Source organism: Benincasa hispida, chromosome 12 (assembly GCF_027475165.1).
Source record: "Benincasa hispida cultivar pf3 chromosome 12, pf3_genome.v1.1, whole genome shotgun sequence".
Classification (NCBI taxonomy): Eukaryota; Viridiplantae; Streptophyta; class Magnoliopsida; order Cucurbitales; family Cucurbitaceae; genus Benincasa; species Benincasa hispida.
In genome coordinates, this window is record NC_143489.1 from 6477853 (window position 1) to 6492196 (window position 14344).

The 14344-nt window shown below is 29.2% G+C and overlaps 2 protein-coding genes across 2 annotated transcripts; one reads left to right on the top strand and one right to left on the bottom strand.

Moving 5' to 3' along the window:
- Positions 1–1402: 1402 nt before the first annotated feature.
- CYP86A7 (cytochrome P450, family 86, subfamily A, polypeptide 7) lies at positions 1403–3329 on the top strand. Its single transcript, XM_039020373.2, has one exon. The coding sequence runs from the start codon at positions 1544–1546 to the stop codon at positions 3155–3157; it is 1614 nt and encodes a 537-aa protein (XP_038876301.1). The 5' UTR covers positions 1403–1543; the 3' UTR covers positions 3158–3329.
- Positions 3330–5335: 2006 nt separating this feature from the next.
- On the bottom strand, positions 5336–8094 carry LOC120068081 (aquaporin PIP1-1). The gene is made up of 4 exons (XM_039019776.2): positions 7532–8094; positions 6408–6703; positions 6157–6297; positions 5336–5668 (listed from the first exon to the last, which is right to left on the bottom strand). Exons 1-4 carry the CDS (start codon positions 7857–7859, stop codon positions 5573–5575), a joined length of 861 nt encoding a protein of 286 aa, XP_038875704.1. The 5' UTR covers positions 7860–8094; the 3' UTR covers positions 5336–5572.
- Positions 8095–14344: the final 6250 nt, after the last annotated feature.

Below are 14344 nucleotides of genomic sequence, written 5' to 3' on the forward strand. Positions count from 1 at the left end.
AATATTTATAAATATAGTAAAATTTTACTGTTTATCTGCAATAGACCGCGATAGACTACTATCTGTGTCTATGTCTATCTTGACTACTATCTGTGTCTATGTCTATCTTGATCTATCACAGATAGACTGTGATATTTTGCTATTATTGGTAAATATTTTCAGTAATTTTGTCATTTCAAATAATTTTTCTATTTCTTTTTTCTTTTTGTTACTTTCGTAGGAATATGGAAGAAGAATAAGTGTTTGTTAGAATTAGCAAGAGCAAAAAAAATATTCTTTTAGATAAGTAATTTAAATTTAAATTCATTTTTATAAAAATAGTTTAAAATACGCTTTGAAAATGTTTCAAAAAATATTCTGAGTGGTTGCCAAATACTTCTTTTTAAAAAAAAAAAATTAATAATAATAACTTATTTGAAAAGTTAAATGAAACATACTCTAAATTTGTTTAGATGATTTTAAGTTTATTCTAAATGAAATTATATACAAATGGTTATAAATCACCAACAACGATATAAATTGATTTATTTGTGAAACTTTAGAGCGTAAATTGATGTTATTATTAAGATTATAAATTAAGTTTCATATGTTGTTGTTTGTTTTCCAAAGAAAAAGTTTATATTTATATTCCAATAATTTATTATAGAGAAATGAAAATAGCACATAATTGGTATATTCCATAAATATCAATAAAAAAAAATAGTTGTAATGGTTAAAAATATCTACTTCATTGACATTCCCCCTAGATAGACCATTGGTTGGAGAACATAGGGCTTAAAACTCATATATAATTTTATGTGAATAATTAAGATGAAGTTATTAGAAGAAATATTGTGTCAAACAGATAACATGGTAGCTCTATCACTAAAACCAAACAAACAACTCACAATGAAAGTTAATTAATTTGAACTTTAATGATAACTCACAAAGAGGAGAAAATTATTATAGAAAGAAAAAAGAATTGAAGCTTGTTAATTATTTCATGAATGTGTATATATCAACCCAACAAAATCTCATTAAAAAATAATAATAACAAATGGTTTAATTTTGTAAAGTAGAAATTCAATGAGACTTAACCATCCTTAATAAGTAATGACCATTAGATATGTAGTTGCAAAATACATCCACTTTATAATAATGGTTGGTTGATTTTTAGGTTAGTTTAAAGTTTTCAAAAACTTGTCACTTATTTTCTTTATACTAAAAATAAAATAAGAATAAAAAAGGAAAAACAAATTAGGAATTAGTATTATGAAGGACAGAGAGTCTTCAAGTGTCTTGAGAATTAGGTCTTCTCCTCCAACCACATATGGTGGTATTAATGGCAATGAATTCATAAGCCTTGTTAATAAGGTCGTCTTCTATAAAAACACAACGTACTTTCAAGCTTCAACTGCAATTTATGCCTCCCCATTAATGCCCTTCTTTCTTTCTCTCTCTTTATAACCTCATAATTATAACTCACTTTTTCAACAAATCCCCAAAATCTCTCTCAAAATGGTTTTTCTCAAAGAAAAAGTCTTCTTTTTCTTTTAATTGGAAGATGGATGCCACGGTGGCGGTTGCCGCAGCCGCAGCGGTGGTGACGTACTTCGTTTGGTTTTTGAATGTCAAACAGTCGTTGAGTGGACCACTTGTTTGGCCACTACTGGGCAGTCTTCCAGATCTGATTAAGAATAGTCATCGTATGCATGATTGGATCGCAGAGAATTTACGGTCGACGGGCGGTACGTACCAGACTTGTACGTTTGCCATTCCATTTTTGACAAAAAGGCAAGGTATCGTGACGGTCACATGCGACCCAAAAAATTTAGAGCATATTTTGAAGACACGATTCGATAATTACCCGAAAGGGCCCAATTGGCATGATGTGTTTCATGATTTACTTGGTGAAGGAATCTTCAATTCTGATGGTAATACATGGTTGTTCCAGCGTAAGACTGCTGCGTTGGAATTCACTACTAGGACTCTTCGCCAAGCCATGGCTCGTTGGGTTAATCGAGCCATCAAGTCTCGCTTTTGCCCGATTCTTGAGTCAGCTCAACGTCGAGCCAAGCTAGTTGATCTCCAGGACCTTCTGCTTCGACTCACATTTGATAATATTTGTGGATTGACTTTTGGTAAAGATCCACAAACTCTCGCTCCTAAATTGCCTGAGAACAGCTTCGCTATGGCCTTTGATCAAGCTACCGAAGCCACATTGTGTCGCTTTATTTTGCCTAGCTTTATATGGAAGCTAAAGAAATGGCTCCGACTCGGGATGGAGGTGATCTTAACACAAAGCCTCAAGCACACAAATCAATACCTAACCAATATCATCGAAACACGTAAGTTCGAACTGTCCAATCAGCACCAAGTCAACGACACCCAAACCCCTCACGACGACTTGCTATCAAGATTCATGAAAAAGAAGGAATCCTACTCAGACACGTTTCTCCAACACGTGGCACTCAACTTCATCCTAGCTGGACGAGACACGTCATCCGTTGCGCTGAGCTGGTTCTTTTGGCTAGTCATAAAAAATCCAAGAGTGGAGGAAAAAATCCTCAATGAAATTTGCACCGTCCTGATGGAGACACGTGGCACAGATATATCCACGTGGACGAAAGAGCCATTGGGATTTGAAGAAGTGGATCGATTAATTTACCTCAAATCCGCCTTATCGGAAACTCTCCGACTCTACCCATCAGTTCCCCAAGATTCAAAACACGTAATAAACGATGACGTTTTACCCACTGGAACTTTCGTCCCCGGCGGCTCCTCCGTCACATATTCAATATATTCCATTGGTCGAATGAAATTCATTTGGGGAGAAGATTGTTTAGAATTCAAACCAGAGAGATGGTTGGGCACAAATCAAAACAAAATTGAGCTTCAAAATGCTTATAAGTTCCTTGCCTTTAATGCCGGCCCAAGAATTTGTTTAGGAAAAGATTTGGCTTACTTACAAATGAAGTCGATCGCGGCGGCGCTCTTGCTCCGCCACCGCCTGACGTTGGTCGCCGGCCACCGTGTTGAGCAAAAGATGTCATTGACGTTGTTCATGAAGCATGGCCTCAAAGTTCACTTGCATCCCAGAGATTTGGGCCGTGTGGTGGAGAAAATTAGCAAGACCGCGGCGGAGACGGCGGCAGTGGCGTCGGATCGAGGCTGCTAGGCGGCCAAATGTAGCCTTGTAATACTATAGTTTGAATTTTTGTTGTATTTTATATATAATTGATGAAGTTGCTCAAAAGCTTAAGTAAGAGATTCAAGAAAAGAATCTCACAAAATGTTGTTTATTTTTGAAAGACTATATTAACTTAAGGGAAAATATTGCAATTTTATAACCTTTTGGTTCTTTTTTTTTCTGTTTTTTATATGTTGAAATATTAAAATGGGTTGATTTTATTTCAATTCAGTATAATATTCACTTTGGTCTGTGGGTTATAGTATTTGAATAAATACCACAAATCAAACCAAAACCCAAATACTCACTATTTTTTTCTCTCTCAATCCATTCGTGCAATCTCATGATCCACATAAATGTGTCACATATTTTCAAACGAGGGTCCAACAAAATCAATATTTGAGTATATCCTGAGTTGCACCGATTTTTTGTTCACCAGACATTTAACCACAGTTTTTTACTTAGGAGAAAGTATATTTGAGATTTTTGTACTATGTGGTTAGAGTGAATTACGAAAAGATGGATGTATACAAATATTTAGGTGTATCGCGAGTTAAACTCATTTTTTTTTCTCATGTTTAATCACTTTTTTTTTCTTTTCTAACAAAAAGTATTTTTGGCCTTTTCCTCCTATGTGGTTGGAGTGAGTTGAAAATAATAATAATAATAAATAATATATGATCTGAACATTACTCTTTTTCTTAATATTATTCTTTTTTTTCAACATAACGACTCAATAAGTTATTTGAGATTTCCACTTATTTCTTTTGCTAAACTTCGATTCAATTTTTGAATAGTCTAATGCCTATTCCGTGATTCAAAAATCAATGGATTCATTGGTTACAATAACAATGAATCCATTGATTCATTGGGCAATTCAAACGGGATATACAACAATAAGAATAAGAAAAATGATTGAATAGTGAACTCTTGAATATTTGATTATCTCAATCAACAGCTCTATCAGAATTCATCAAAAGAACATTTCCAATAAGCGGACATTTGGATTGAGGGAATTGAGACAGGAATAAAGGTGAGAATGGGTAAAGGATGTTTGTTACAAACTTTGAAGTTTAGGCATGGAAACAAGCTATTTTCATGCATTCTTTATACCCATGAATGATATCCATCCAAAAGTGAGTTTTGTTGATGTTCACTCTTTATCCCCTTTTAATACATGAATTTATTGTTTTATTTTATATTATTAAAATTAATTAATATATGAATATTAAATTTATAATTTAGAAAATTATATTAAATTTTAAATTATAATATTTGAACTTAAATTCATAAGTTAATTAATTAATTATATAAGGGAAATTTTTATAAATAGAAAAATCTAAAAAATATTTACTACTTTTGGAACTTTTGTTATAAAGGGTAAATAATTTTAAATATTTTTTTATATTTAAAAAGACGCCAGTACATTATTATTAATTCAATTATTATTATGAATTATATTTTATGAGATTATTTTTAATAATTATAATTAATTTATCATTGATTAATTATAATTTGTTATTTTTTAATCACAAAATATTATATTTACCTTTTTAAACTGATTTTCATTGTTTTATTAATTAATACATCATATTTATATAGATACAGTAATTAAGTAACTCTAATTATAAATTACTCATTTTACAAATATTTGTAATTAGTAATTCAATTAATATTATTATTTGAGAGTTAAATAATCAATTTTGCTCAAAACATTGAATTGAATTTATAATTTATCAAAATTTTATAGAGGTGTCCATCATTAATTTTATAAATAAAATACAAAACTAATTTATTATCATAAAATTTTGATAACCAAAAAGTCATTTGATTCCCAACAATCTCATGCAGAGAATCTTTAAAATCTTAAACTAAACCATCCCTACTTTTGTTTGCTCAAAAAGCAAAAAGGCCGATATAAGAAGTTAAACCTCAGCTTGAGAACAAATTTGCTCAAAAAGTCGGTATATTAAAAGTTAAGATTGGTTAGGTAGAAGAAGGAAAATAAGTGGAAATTCAAACTGTATCTTAACTAATTGGCGGCCACTTTTATTAAAGTTTTATGTGATAAAATCCAAAGTTCTAAGAATTTTTTAGTTTTTTTTGTTATATTATTCAACATTGCAAAAAAAGAAAAAAGATCAAAGATAAAGAAAAAGAAAATGATGATGCACAAAAGAATTAGTCCATTACATAACTTGAAAATTACAACATCATTAATTGACACATAGATAACTTAATTTACACACAAATCCATCTCAGTCCTCAAAGGACACCAACCAAATAAACAAAGGAAAGATTACAAAAACCAAAAAAGAGCTAAAAGAAGAACACACACATTTAAAAGAAAAAAAGAAAAAAGAGAATGATATTCCCAAAGATATGAAATTGAAGCTCTTTTCTTCAAGTTCTGGCCTTGAATGGAATGGCTCTGATGATGATTTGGTGGTAAATAGCAGCTAAGGTAGCTCCAACGAAAGGTCCCACCCAGAAGATCCACTGCCAAACAATATTTCCAAAAAAAAAATTATTCATTAAATCTCTACCATTCATCATAATCACCCCTTGATTCAACTAGATCCCTTTTATTATCTATTCATTTATTTGTGTTTTTTAGTTCTATTACTCATAGAATTGTTGTAAAGATTTGAACATATGCTAAAATTAGTTAACCATGCTCAAATTGACTAATTAAATTATTATTTTAATTAAAAACACAAAATTGGAGGTACATGCCTAGATCCATTCAATTATATTTAAATTACATTTAGGTTGCTAGTTAAATTATATTCAAATTTGTTGCCAAAATGAATACAGTTCAACAAAAGTTCAACTTCCGCCTCATATATTGTCAAGATAATTGTATTCAAATTGGCTAGTTAAATTACTATTATTTTTTTACTAATATTAAAAAAACAACAACAAATCTTATGGATATAGCGAATTCAGGGCTAAAATGGTAATTTAAAGTTAAGGTTTGCACTCACATGGTCATCCCAAGCGTGTTGCCTGTTGTAGATGATTGCAGCTCCGAGACTCCTAGCCGGATTAATGCCGGTACCGGTGATGGGAATGGTGGCCAAATGAACCAAAAACACTGCAAACCCAATGGGAAGAGGAGCCAAAATCTACACAAATTTTATAAAACAAATTATACAAAATCCATATTTATATATCACAGAATTTAATAACTAAAAAAAAAATTATTATCAAACAGTTGGTAAAAGAAAATACTTACAGGGACGTGAGAATCTCTGGCATTTCTCTTGGCGTCTGTGGCGGAGAAGACGGTGTAGACGAGAACGAAGGTACCGACGATCTCAGCACCAAGACCGCTGCCCTTGGTGTAGCCGGACGCGACGAAGTTGGCACCACCTAACTTCTGCACGTAGGTGGACCCCTCGAAGCCCTTCACGACGCCGGCGCCGCAGATGGCGCCAAGGCACTGCATTACAATGTAGAATATGGCTCTGGTGAGGGACAGTTTTCTGGCCAGGAAAAGCCCAAACGTTACCGCCGGATTAATGTGCCCACCTGAGAAGAAAACACACCCAAAGCAAACAAGCTTTATGTTATTCTTTACTTCCAGTAATGAAAATCTTATAACATTTATTAGTTTTGATCAATTATTTCCAGTTAAGTATTGTTTGATAACAACGTTTTCTCAGTCTTATTAAATAAGAGTATGGAATCGAAAAAGACAAGCTAATAGATTTAAAGTAGTGTCAATAAATTTAATTTTTAAAAATAAAACGATTTCCAACCCGATATTATTTTTTCACAAAATTGAATTTATTGAAAACAAAAAAAGAATATTACATAAAAGTTTAAAATATACCGAAAATAAATTTTAGGTTAAAATATCAATACTCTACTTTTGAATATTCAATTTTAATTTACTTACTAGTATGTTAATTTTTTTTCGATAGTAGCTAAATCATGACAAGAAAATATAATATGTTAATATGTTCTAGAAAATATTAATAAATAAAAAAAATTAAAAATCAACAAATGAATGTTTAGTAGGGACTAAATTTTAGATATCTTGAAAATATAATGATCAAAATTAAACGAGTATATGATAGTTGAACCTAAAATTTTCAAATATTTATTTTAGTCTCAAAATATTTAAAAATAACTAAATAAATATTTTGCTACAGTACGAACACTAAAAAACCACTTGATCCTCTAATTAATAATAATTTTTAAAAAAAATCAGACTAAAAGTGACTAACAATGAACAGAAAATTAGTTCACCTAACAAAATCAACTCCAAGAAAGTTAATTACCAAAGCCAAACCCTAAATAAAATTTTAAACTCCAGATCTAAGATCAAGACAGGGTTTGGGTTCTAGGGTTTACCGGAGATGCCGGCGGTGCAGTAGACGAGGGCAAAGATCATGCCGCCGAAGGCCCAAGCGATGCCCTGAATGCCGACGGTGGAGCATTTGGACGGAGCTCGGCTGACTCCCATCACCGTCAAGATGGTGATGTACAGGAACAAGAAAGTAGCCATAAACTCCGCGATTCCGGCTCTGTAAAACGACCATGACGTCAGCTCGCCGGGCTCGTACAGCGGCGCCGGTGGTGGCTCTTTGTAGTCCTTGTCCGTCTGCGCCGATGTGCCGATTGGCTGTCTTTCTGTGAACTTGTTTGCTCCTAGCTTCACGTCCTCTTCTTTCCCCTCCATTTTCTTCTTCTTTGCTGAGTTTTGCTAGGAACTGTTCTGTGCAACTATGGAGGTTTTCTCTCTCCTCTTAAGTTGTTTTTTTTTATTTTGTTTTTGGGGAAGAAGATAGAAGGAGAAGATTGGCAGATGGGGTGTTTTTATAGACTGAAAATTGGTTTACTTCCCCAAGACGAAATTATGGCTTTTTTTTCCTTTTCTTTTTTTCTTTTTTTCATTTGGATTAAATTTGAGTTATGTTTTTTTAGGTATCCGTATCCCACACTTATCACTCAAAAATAATAATAATGATAATGATAATAATTTTGTATTATGGTTGCATAATTTAGTAAGATATATACAAATAAATATTACCTAATATGTAACTAAGTATTTTTTTAAAACAATCACTGCAATAAAAAATAAAGTTATATTTAATGTCTATTTTTTAAAAGTAAGGTTTTCTTATTAGTGTAATTGTTATATAAAGCATAATGTTAGAAGGTTAAATATTCAATCCAATTCAAATTTTAATCTCAATTTAAGTAATTGCTTAATATATTATAAACTATAAAGGGAATGTTGAGGACCATGGATAGAGTTGTTTAGTATTAGAAGTTGATTTTAGATGGTATATTTTATTTTATATTTTTAAATTTATTAAATTCAGTCAACATGTATTTGACATATTGTTCGAATTTTATTTCTGAAAATTGTTTTTTTAATTATATGACTCAAACAATGCATATTCTAAAAACAACATTTTTATATTTTTACTATGTTTGAATTTCGAATTTTAAATTTTAAAAAATACATAATTATATTAAATAAAGACAGAACATTTACAAAATATAATATGTCATGTTATATACTTGATTCATTTCTAAAAAAAAATATGGAAACATATAGTATATAATATATTATAAATTATAAAATATTTTAACATAAAATATCTTCATAGATAAATTAATAGTAGTTTATTGTCAACTAATAATATAATATGTCATGTTATATACTCGATTCATTTCTAAAAAGAAATATTGAAATATATAGTATATAATGTATTATAAATTATTAAATATTTTCATAAATAAATCAACAGTAGTTTATTGTCAACTAATATTTAGTGAATAACTACAAATAATTTTATGATTTAGAAATATTGTATCAAACACATTTTAAACTATGGTTAAATTAGAATCCAACTACGAATCTTACACTAAACATTTCTCTAAAAACATGAAATATAACTCTGTTTACGTTGAATAATTTGTTTTCAAATTATCAACCAAATAGACTCTTAATCGTGAGGACCACGAACTCCTTGAACCAAACAATAAGTGCGAGTTTACAACTCCATTACTCCAACTCATACTTCTTAGACTAAACAGATACAAAATAGTTATAGTTACAACAAAAGAAAAAATGAAAATATACTTTTGGTTCCTAAATTGTGGTTTGTAATGATTTAGTTCCTCTACTTTCAATTTTGTAATAATTTAATTTAGGAACTTTAGTATGTAATTTTTTAATCCCTATACTTTAAATTTTATAGCAATTTAATCCTTATCTTAAAAAACCATCAAAATTAAATGTCAATTTTTATGATTTAAGGATGTAGATTCTATAACTTAAATATATTGGGTTTGAAATTAGTTTATTTGTCTGTGCAATAAATCTCATTAAATCTTAACACAATACGAGCCAAATCATCACAAATTATAAAGTATAGAGATTAAATTGTTATATGTTAACGTTCAAAAACCAGATTGTTATAAAATAGAAGGTTCAAGAATTAAATCGTTACAAATGAAAGTTTATGAACTAATTTGTTTTCTTTCTAACAAGTTTAAAGACTAAAAAGTCATCTTTAATTAAGTTAAATCTTAACCATTGTTAAATAATTTGCGAAAAATAATAAAAATTAATACAACCTTTTAAAATTTAAAATTTTAATTTCAACCAAAATAAGTATATGTTAATTACTAAAGTATTTATTAAAGTAGCAACAAAAATAAAAGATTACAAGAATTATTAAATGCCAAAATTTACAAAAATGACATGTCAAATGAATCTCACTTATTTGTTTATTAAAATATAAGGGTCATGATGATTTCTTTTCCTTGGAGGGACGTGATGATTATTTTATTTTATTTTATTTTATTTTTTGAAAAATGGGACATGATGAAACGCTAAAGTGAATAAAAAAATGAAATTAATAAAGTATGGAAATTAGAAGGGTTAATCAAAGGTTTAATAAGAAAAAGGTTACCAACCACTTAGGCAATTTGATGAATATTATAATGTAAGTAACCATAGAAATTAGGGAAAGGGGTATTATCGTTATTTTAAGGATCTTTCTAGAAAAAAGTAATGGGATTTGACAGGTTTCTAGTTGGTTCTGTCCTTGTTGTTCTTATCCTTAACAGTAATACTCTCCAGGGTGTCACCTTTTCTTTTTCTTTTCACTTTTTAATTTTAGCTAATTCAATATTTTGATCGTTATTAATTTTTTTTTGTTTCGATATGTCAATATTTTTTATGAACTTTATAGTGATATAAGAGTTGAATCTATTTTTCATTATATAGTAAAAAAATCAATAAAATTAGATAAAATAAGCTACAAAATATTAATAGTAAAAAAAATAATATAAATAATAAATATTTTATTGTTTATAAAAGGACTAAAATATAATTTTTATAACATCATTTTAAACTTTGGTTCAACCACCTAATTTTCATTTAATGTAAACCATTTTATGTCAAACGAAGTGAAGAAATAAAGGGAAAAAATAGTAAACTATATTTTAAAAAAATGTAAACTTTTTTCCTCCGTTAAAACATGATCTCATTTCAAATTTTTAACTTTAATTTTTAAAATATGGCTTAATTTTTTAAGAAATGCAGAAAAACAAATAAATTTATAAGTAGAATGTGTCTTTACAGATTTTATTTTTAAAAATCAAACCATTATTAAATTAAGCTTTATTAAGTTTAAATATTTGATCATGTTTATAACTCATGAAAGGTTAATAATTTGATTTTGCTAAATTAAACTCGAAAATGACCAAGAGTAAAGAGTTTATTAGTAGTTGATACTTGATAGTTTAAGCTGGTTTTCAACCAAATAATTATTTTTACCTCTCCATTCAAATTCATAAAATAAAAATGAAAATCATAATGTTTATTTAAAAAAAATTTAGAACAAATATTAATTTATACCCCTAAATTTTTGATATTGTATCAATTTAAACTCTAAACTAATAATTGTATTAATTTAAACATTGAACTTGGGTGATTGTATTAATTTAAACCTCAAACTAATAATTGCATTAATTTAAACGCCGAACTTTCATAATTGTATCAACTTAAACCTTCCATTGTGATTTATTTGGATACACTTATAAATGTCCAGAGATTAAATCGATATATTTGCGATAGTTCAGTTTAAATTGATACACCTATAAAATTTAGGGTTTAAATTGATATAATTATAAGTTTGAGGTTTAAATTGAAACAAATCCCAAAGTTCATGGTTTAAATTGATATAACTCCCAAAGTTTAATGTTTAAATAGATACAATTATCAGTTTGGAATTTAAATTAATAGAATCCCAAAATTTAGAGGTATAAATTGATATTTGCGCAAAATTTTAAATTAGGATATAAATTATTATTTGTGTACTTTTTTTAAGGAAAAAATGGAGAGAATTCATTTTTAACCCTCTGCCTTTTAATTGATGTTTGTTTTTATGTTGGGAATTTTGGTGTTAGAAAGCAATTAGAATTTTGAATAGTTGAAAATATGTTTTAAAAATATTCATACTATATCTATGATATTCATATTATTAAAATTGATTTAAAAAATATTTTGAAAATAAAAAATAGCTTTAACCATTTTAAAATTATTTTTAAATATGTATTAAATGCAACTGTTTAATTGATAATTTGATTCAAAGGAATTAGAATTTGTGTTTGAAAACGACTCATAAGAAATGATTATTTGTTTTCGAAATGTAAATGGTTGTAATGTAACGATCAGATTACCATGAACGGTGGAACAAAATTACTCCAAAATTGGGAAAGAGGAAAAAAAAAGGTGGGTTGATGGATTTGGATTATCGATTTTATCATTCTAAAAATGGAGGGGAGGGTAAAAAGGTAATTTAATCAAAAAAGACGAGGTGAAGTTATGGATTCCAGCCTTTTGTTTCCGTAGAGCAACTGAATTTTGCCTTTTAACGGTACGAAAATCAGAGCCACAGAAGCAATGCAAAGAAGAAAAAGACAAAAGCAAATCGAGCGGCTGAGATCAACTAACCGTTTTGTGACCGTTATGAGGCCCACTGTGGTCCCCACACCTACCCTGGGCCACCAAACAAATAATGAAACTTCTTGAGGGGGTATTTAGCAAGATAAAAAGAGAGGGAGGGGGGAATCTGAAATTACCCCGGAACTTGGGCGATGACAATGACGTGTACTTTGATAATAGGAAAGTTGAGGGTAAAAAGTAAAAATCAATATTTGTGTCAACACCCTCATAGTTCAACTAATAATATTTGTAGAAGCAACGAAATAACTAATAATTAGACGTTAATTATTATTTTTTTAAAGGTATTATAATTAAATTGTGGGATAGGAGAATCAAACCTCAAATCTCGAGATCGATAATACAAGTACGTTGAGCTACGTTCTTGTTGGCAAAAGGAAGAGATTTAAATTGTTAATCAAAACGTTAATTAGTATTTAGTTGTACTAAGAAAATAGTATTTAGTAGTCAAAATGATAATAACTAATAATCAATTATCATCTCAAAGTTGATATATTTTAAGTATCGTGATGTCTTTAGTGCTTGTTTAAGCATACTTTTGAAATTGTAAAATCATTTTTGCTCAAAATGAATTTGAAACACATCTTTAACCACTTAAAATCAATTTAATGATTAATTTTACACTTTTAAATATAAATTTCATATCATCAGATTTGATTTTAAATGATTAAAAGCACATTTCACAATGATTTTGAAAATGATAAAAGTTATTTTAGGCCCTATTTGGTAACCATTTTATTTTTAGTTTTTTAAAATTTGGCTTATTTTCTCTCAAACTCTTACAATGATTTGCATCTTAAGTACAAGAGTTGAATTAGTAGCCAAATTTTAAAAACAAAAGAGAACTTTTTTATAACTTTTTTTTTTTAAAAAAAAAATTCGTCTTGATTTTTGAAACATTGATAAAAAGTAGATAAAAATTCAAGAAATTTAGAAGGGAAATAAGTATTCAACTTAATTTTCAAAAAAAAGAAAAAAGAAAGAAAAAAGAAAAAAGAAAAAACGAAATAGTTACCAAGTGAAATCTTAACAATTTCAAAATCACTACAACATAACATACATCCTAAAAGATTTAACCGAGTTATTTGTACTAAAATTTTTAATCATGGAAAACAAAATTGCATTTTTTTTTTCTTTTCAGTAAAATGGAGTAGAGATCAAGAACCACATACCCTTTGGGCACTAATACATACAATATGTCGTTGAGCTATATTTGTTTGGGTAAAACAAAATTACAATCAAGCTTAAGTTATAATGATAATTTAACCTAAATTTGATTATAATTCAATTCAAGGCTTGCTTGACCATCCCCTATTAGTAGATTCTATTTTACCTTCAATTTTTTTCTATGTTGATGAAAAAAATCCAGGTAGGAGGATTCACCTGACCTTCACGTGTCTTTGACAATGAATTTATAATTTCGAGGAAGGAAAACGACCTGCAAAACAAGAAAATAAAACACCGACGTGGTACCTGCCACAAAATCTCTGATACTTAAGTCAATATTTAACAAAAGATCAGAGCAAGCTAGAAATGGGGGAGAAGAACTTGCCTTTGGGTGTGTCTATGACCTCCTATTTATAGTGTGGTGGATTTGGATTCCAAACCTAAAAAGAATTAGGAAAAGTAAAGAGATTTAGGAAAACTCGATTCCTCTTCCTTGGGCGTGGGGCAAGTTGGGCCACGGTCGAAGCCGAGGAGGGCTGGTTGGGTTGTTTGGTCCAACACCTCTCCTTTTCTTTCTCTCTCGACCTATTGGCTCATTTCTTACATCCTTCACGTCTTCCTAAGTTCAAGATTCTTGATCTGAAAATGACTCATAATAGTTTAGTTCTTAAGTTATCTTATTTTTTTTTTTACCATATTGTACTAAAGAATTAGTTTTGGAGTTCAAATTTTCAAGTAATATTTAGCTTATCATCTTTATAATCTATTTAACAATTTTAGGTCAAACCACGATTAATCAAACTTAAAGCATATGAAGGGCAACAAAGATTTTTTTTTTAATCATTATATTTATTTATTGCAGAGTTGGAACGAACCTATTTCAAATTCAATAACTAACATAGAACTTGGATTTGATTGAAACATTGATGGTTTGGTTTCACCTTATTATGTTGAAGATGGTTCTAGTGAGACCATTTCATATTTGTATGGACTATTGTTCACATCTGTATAGA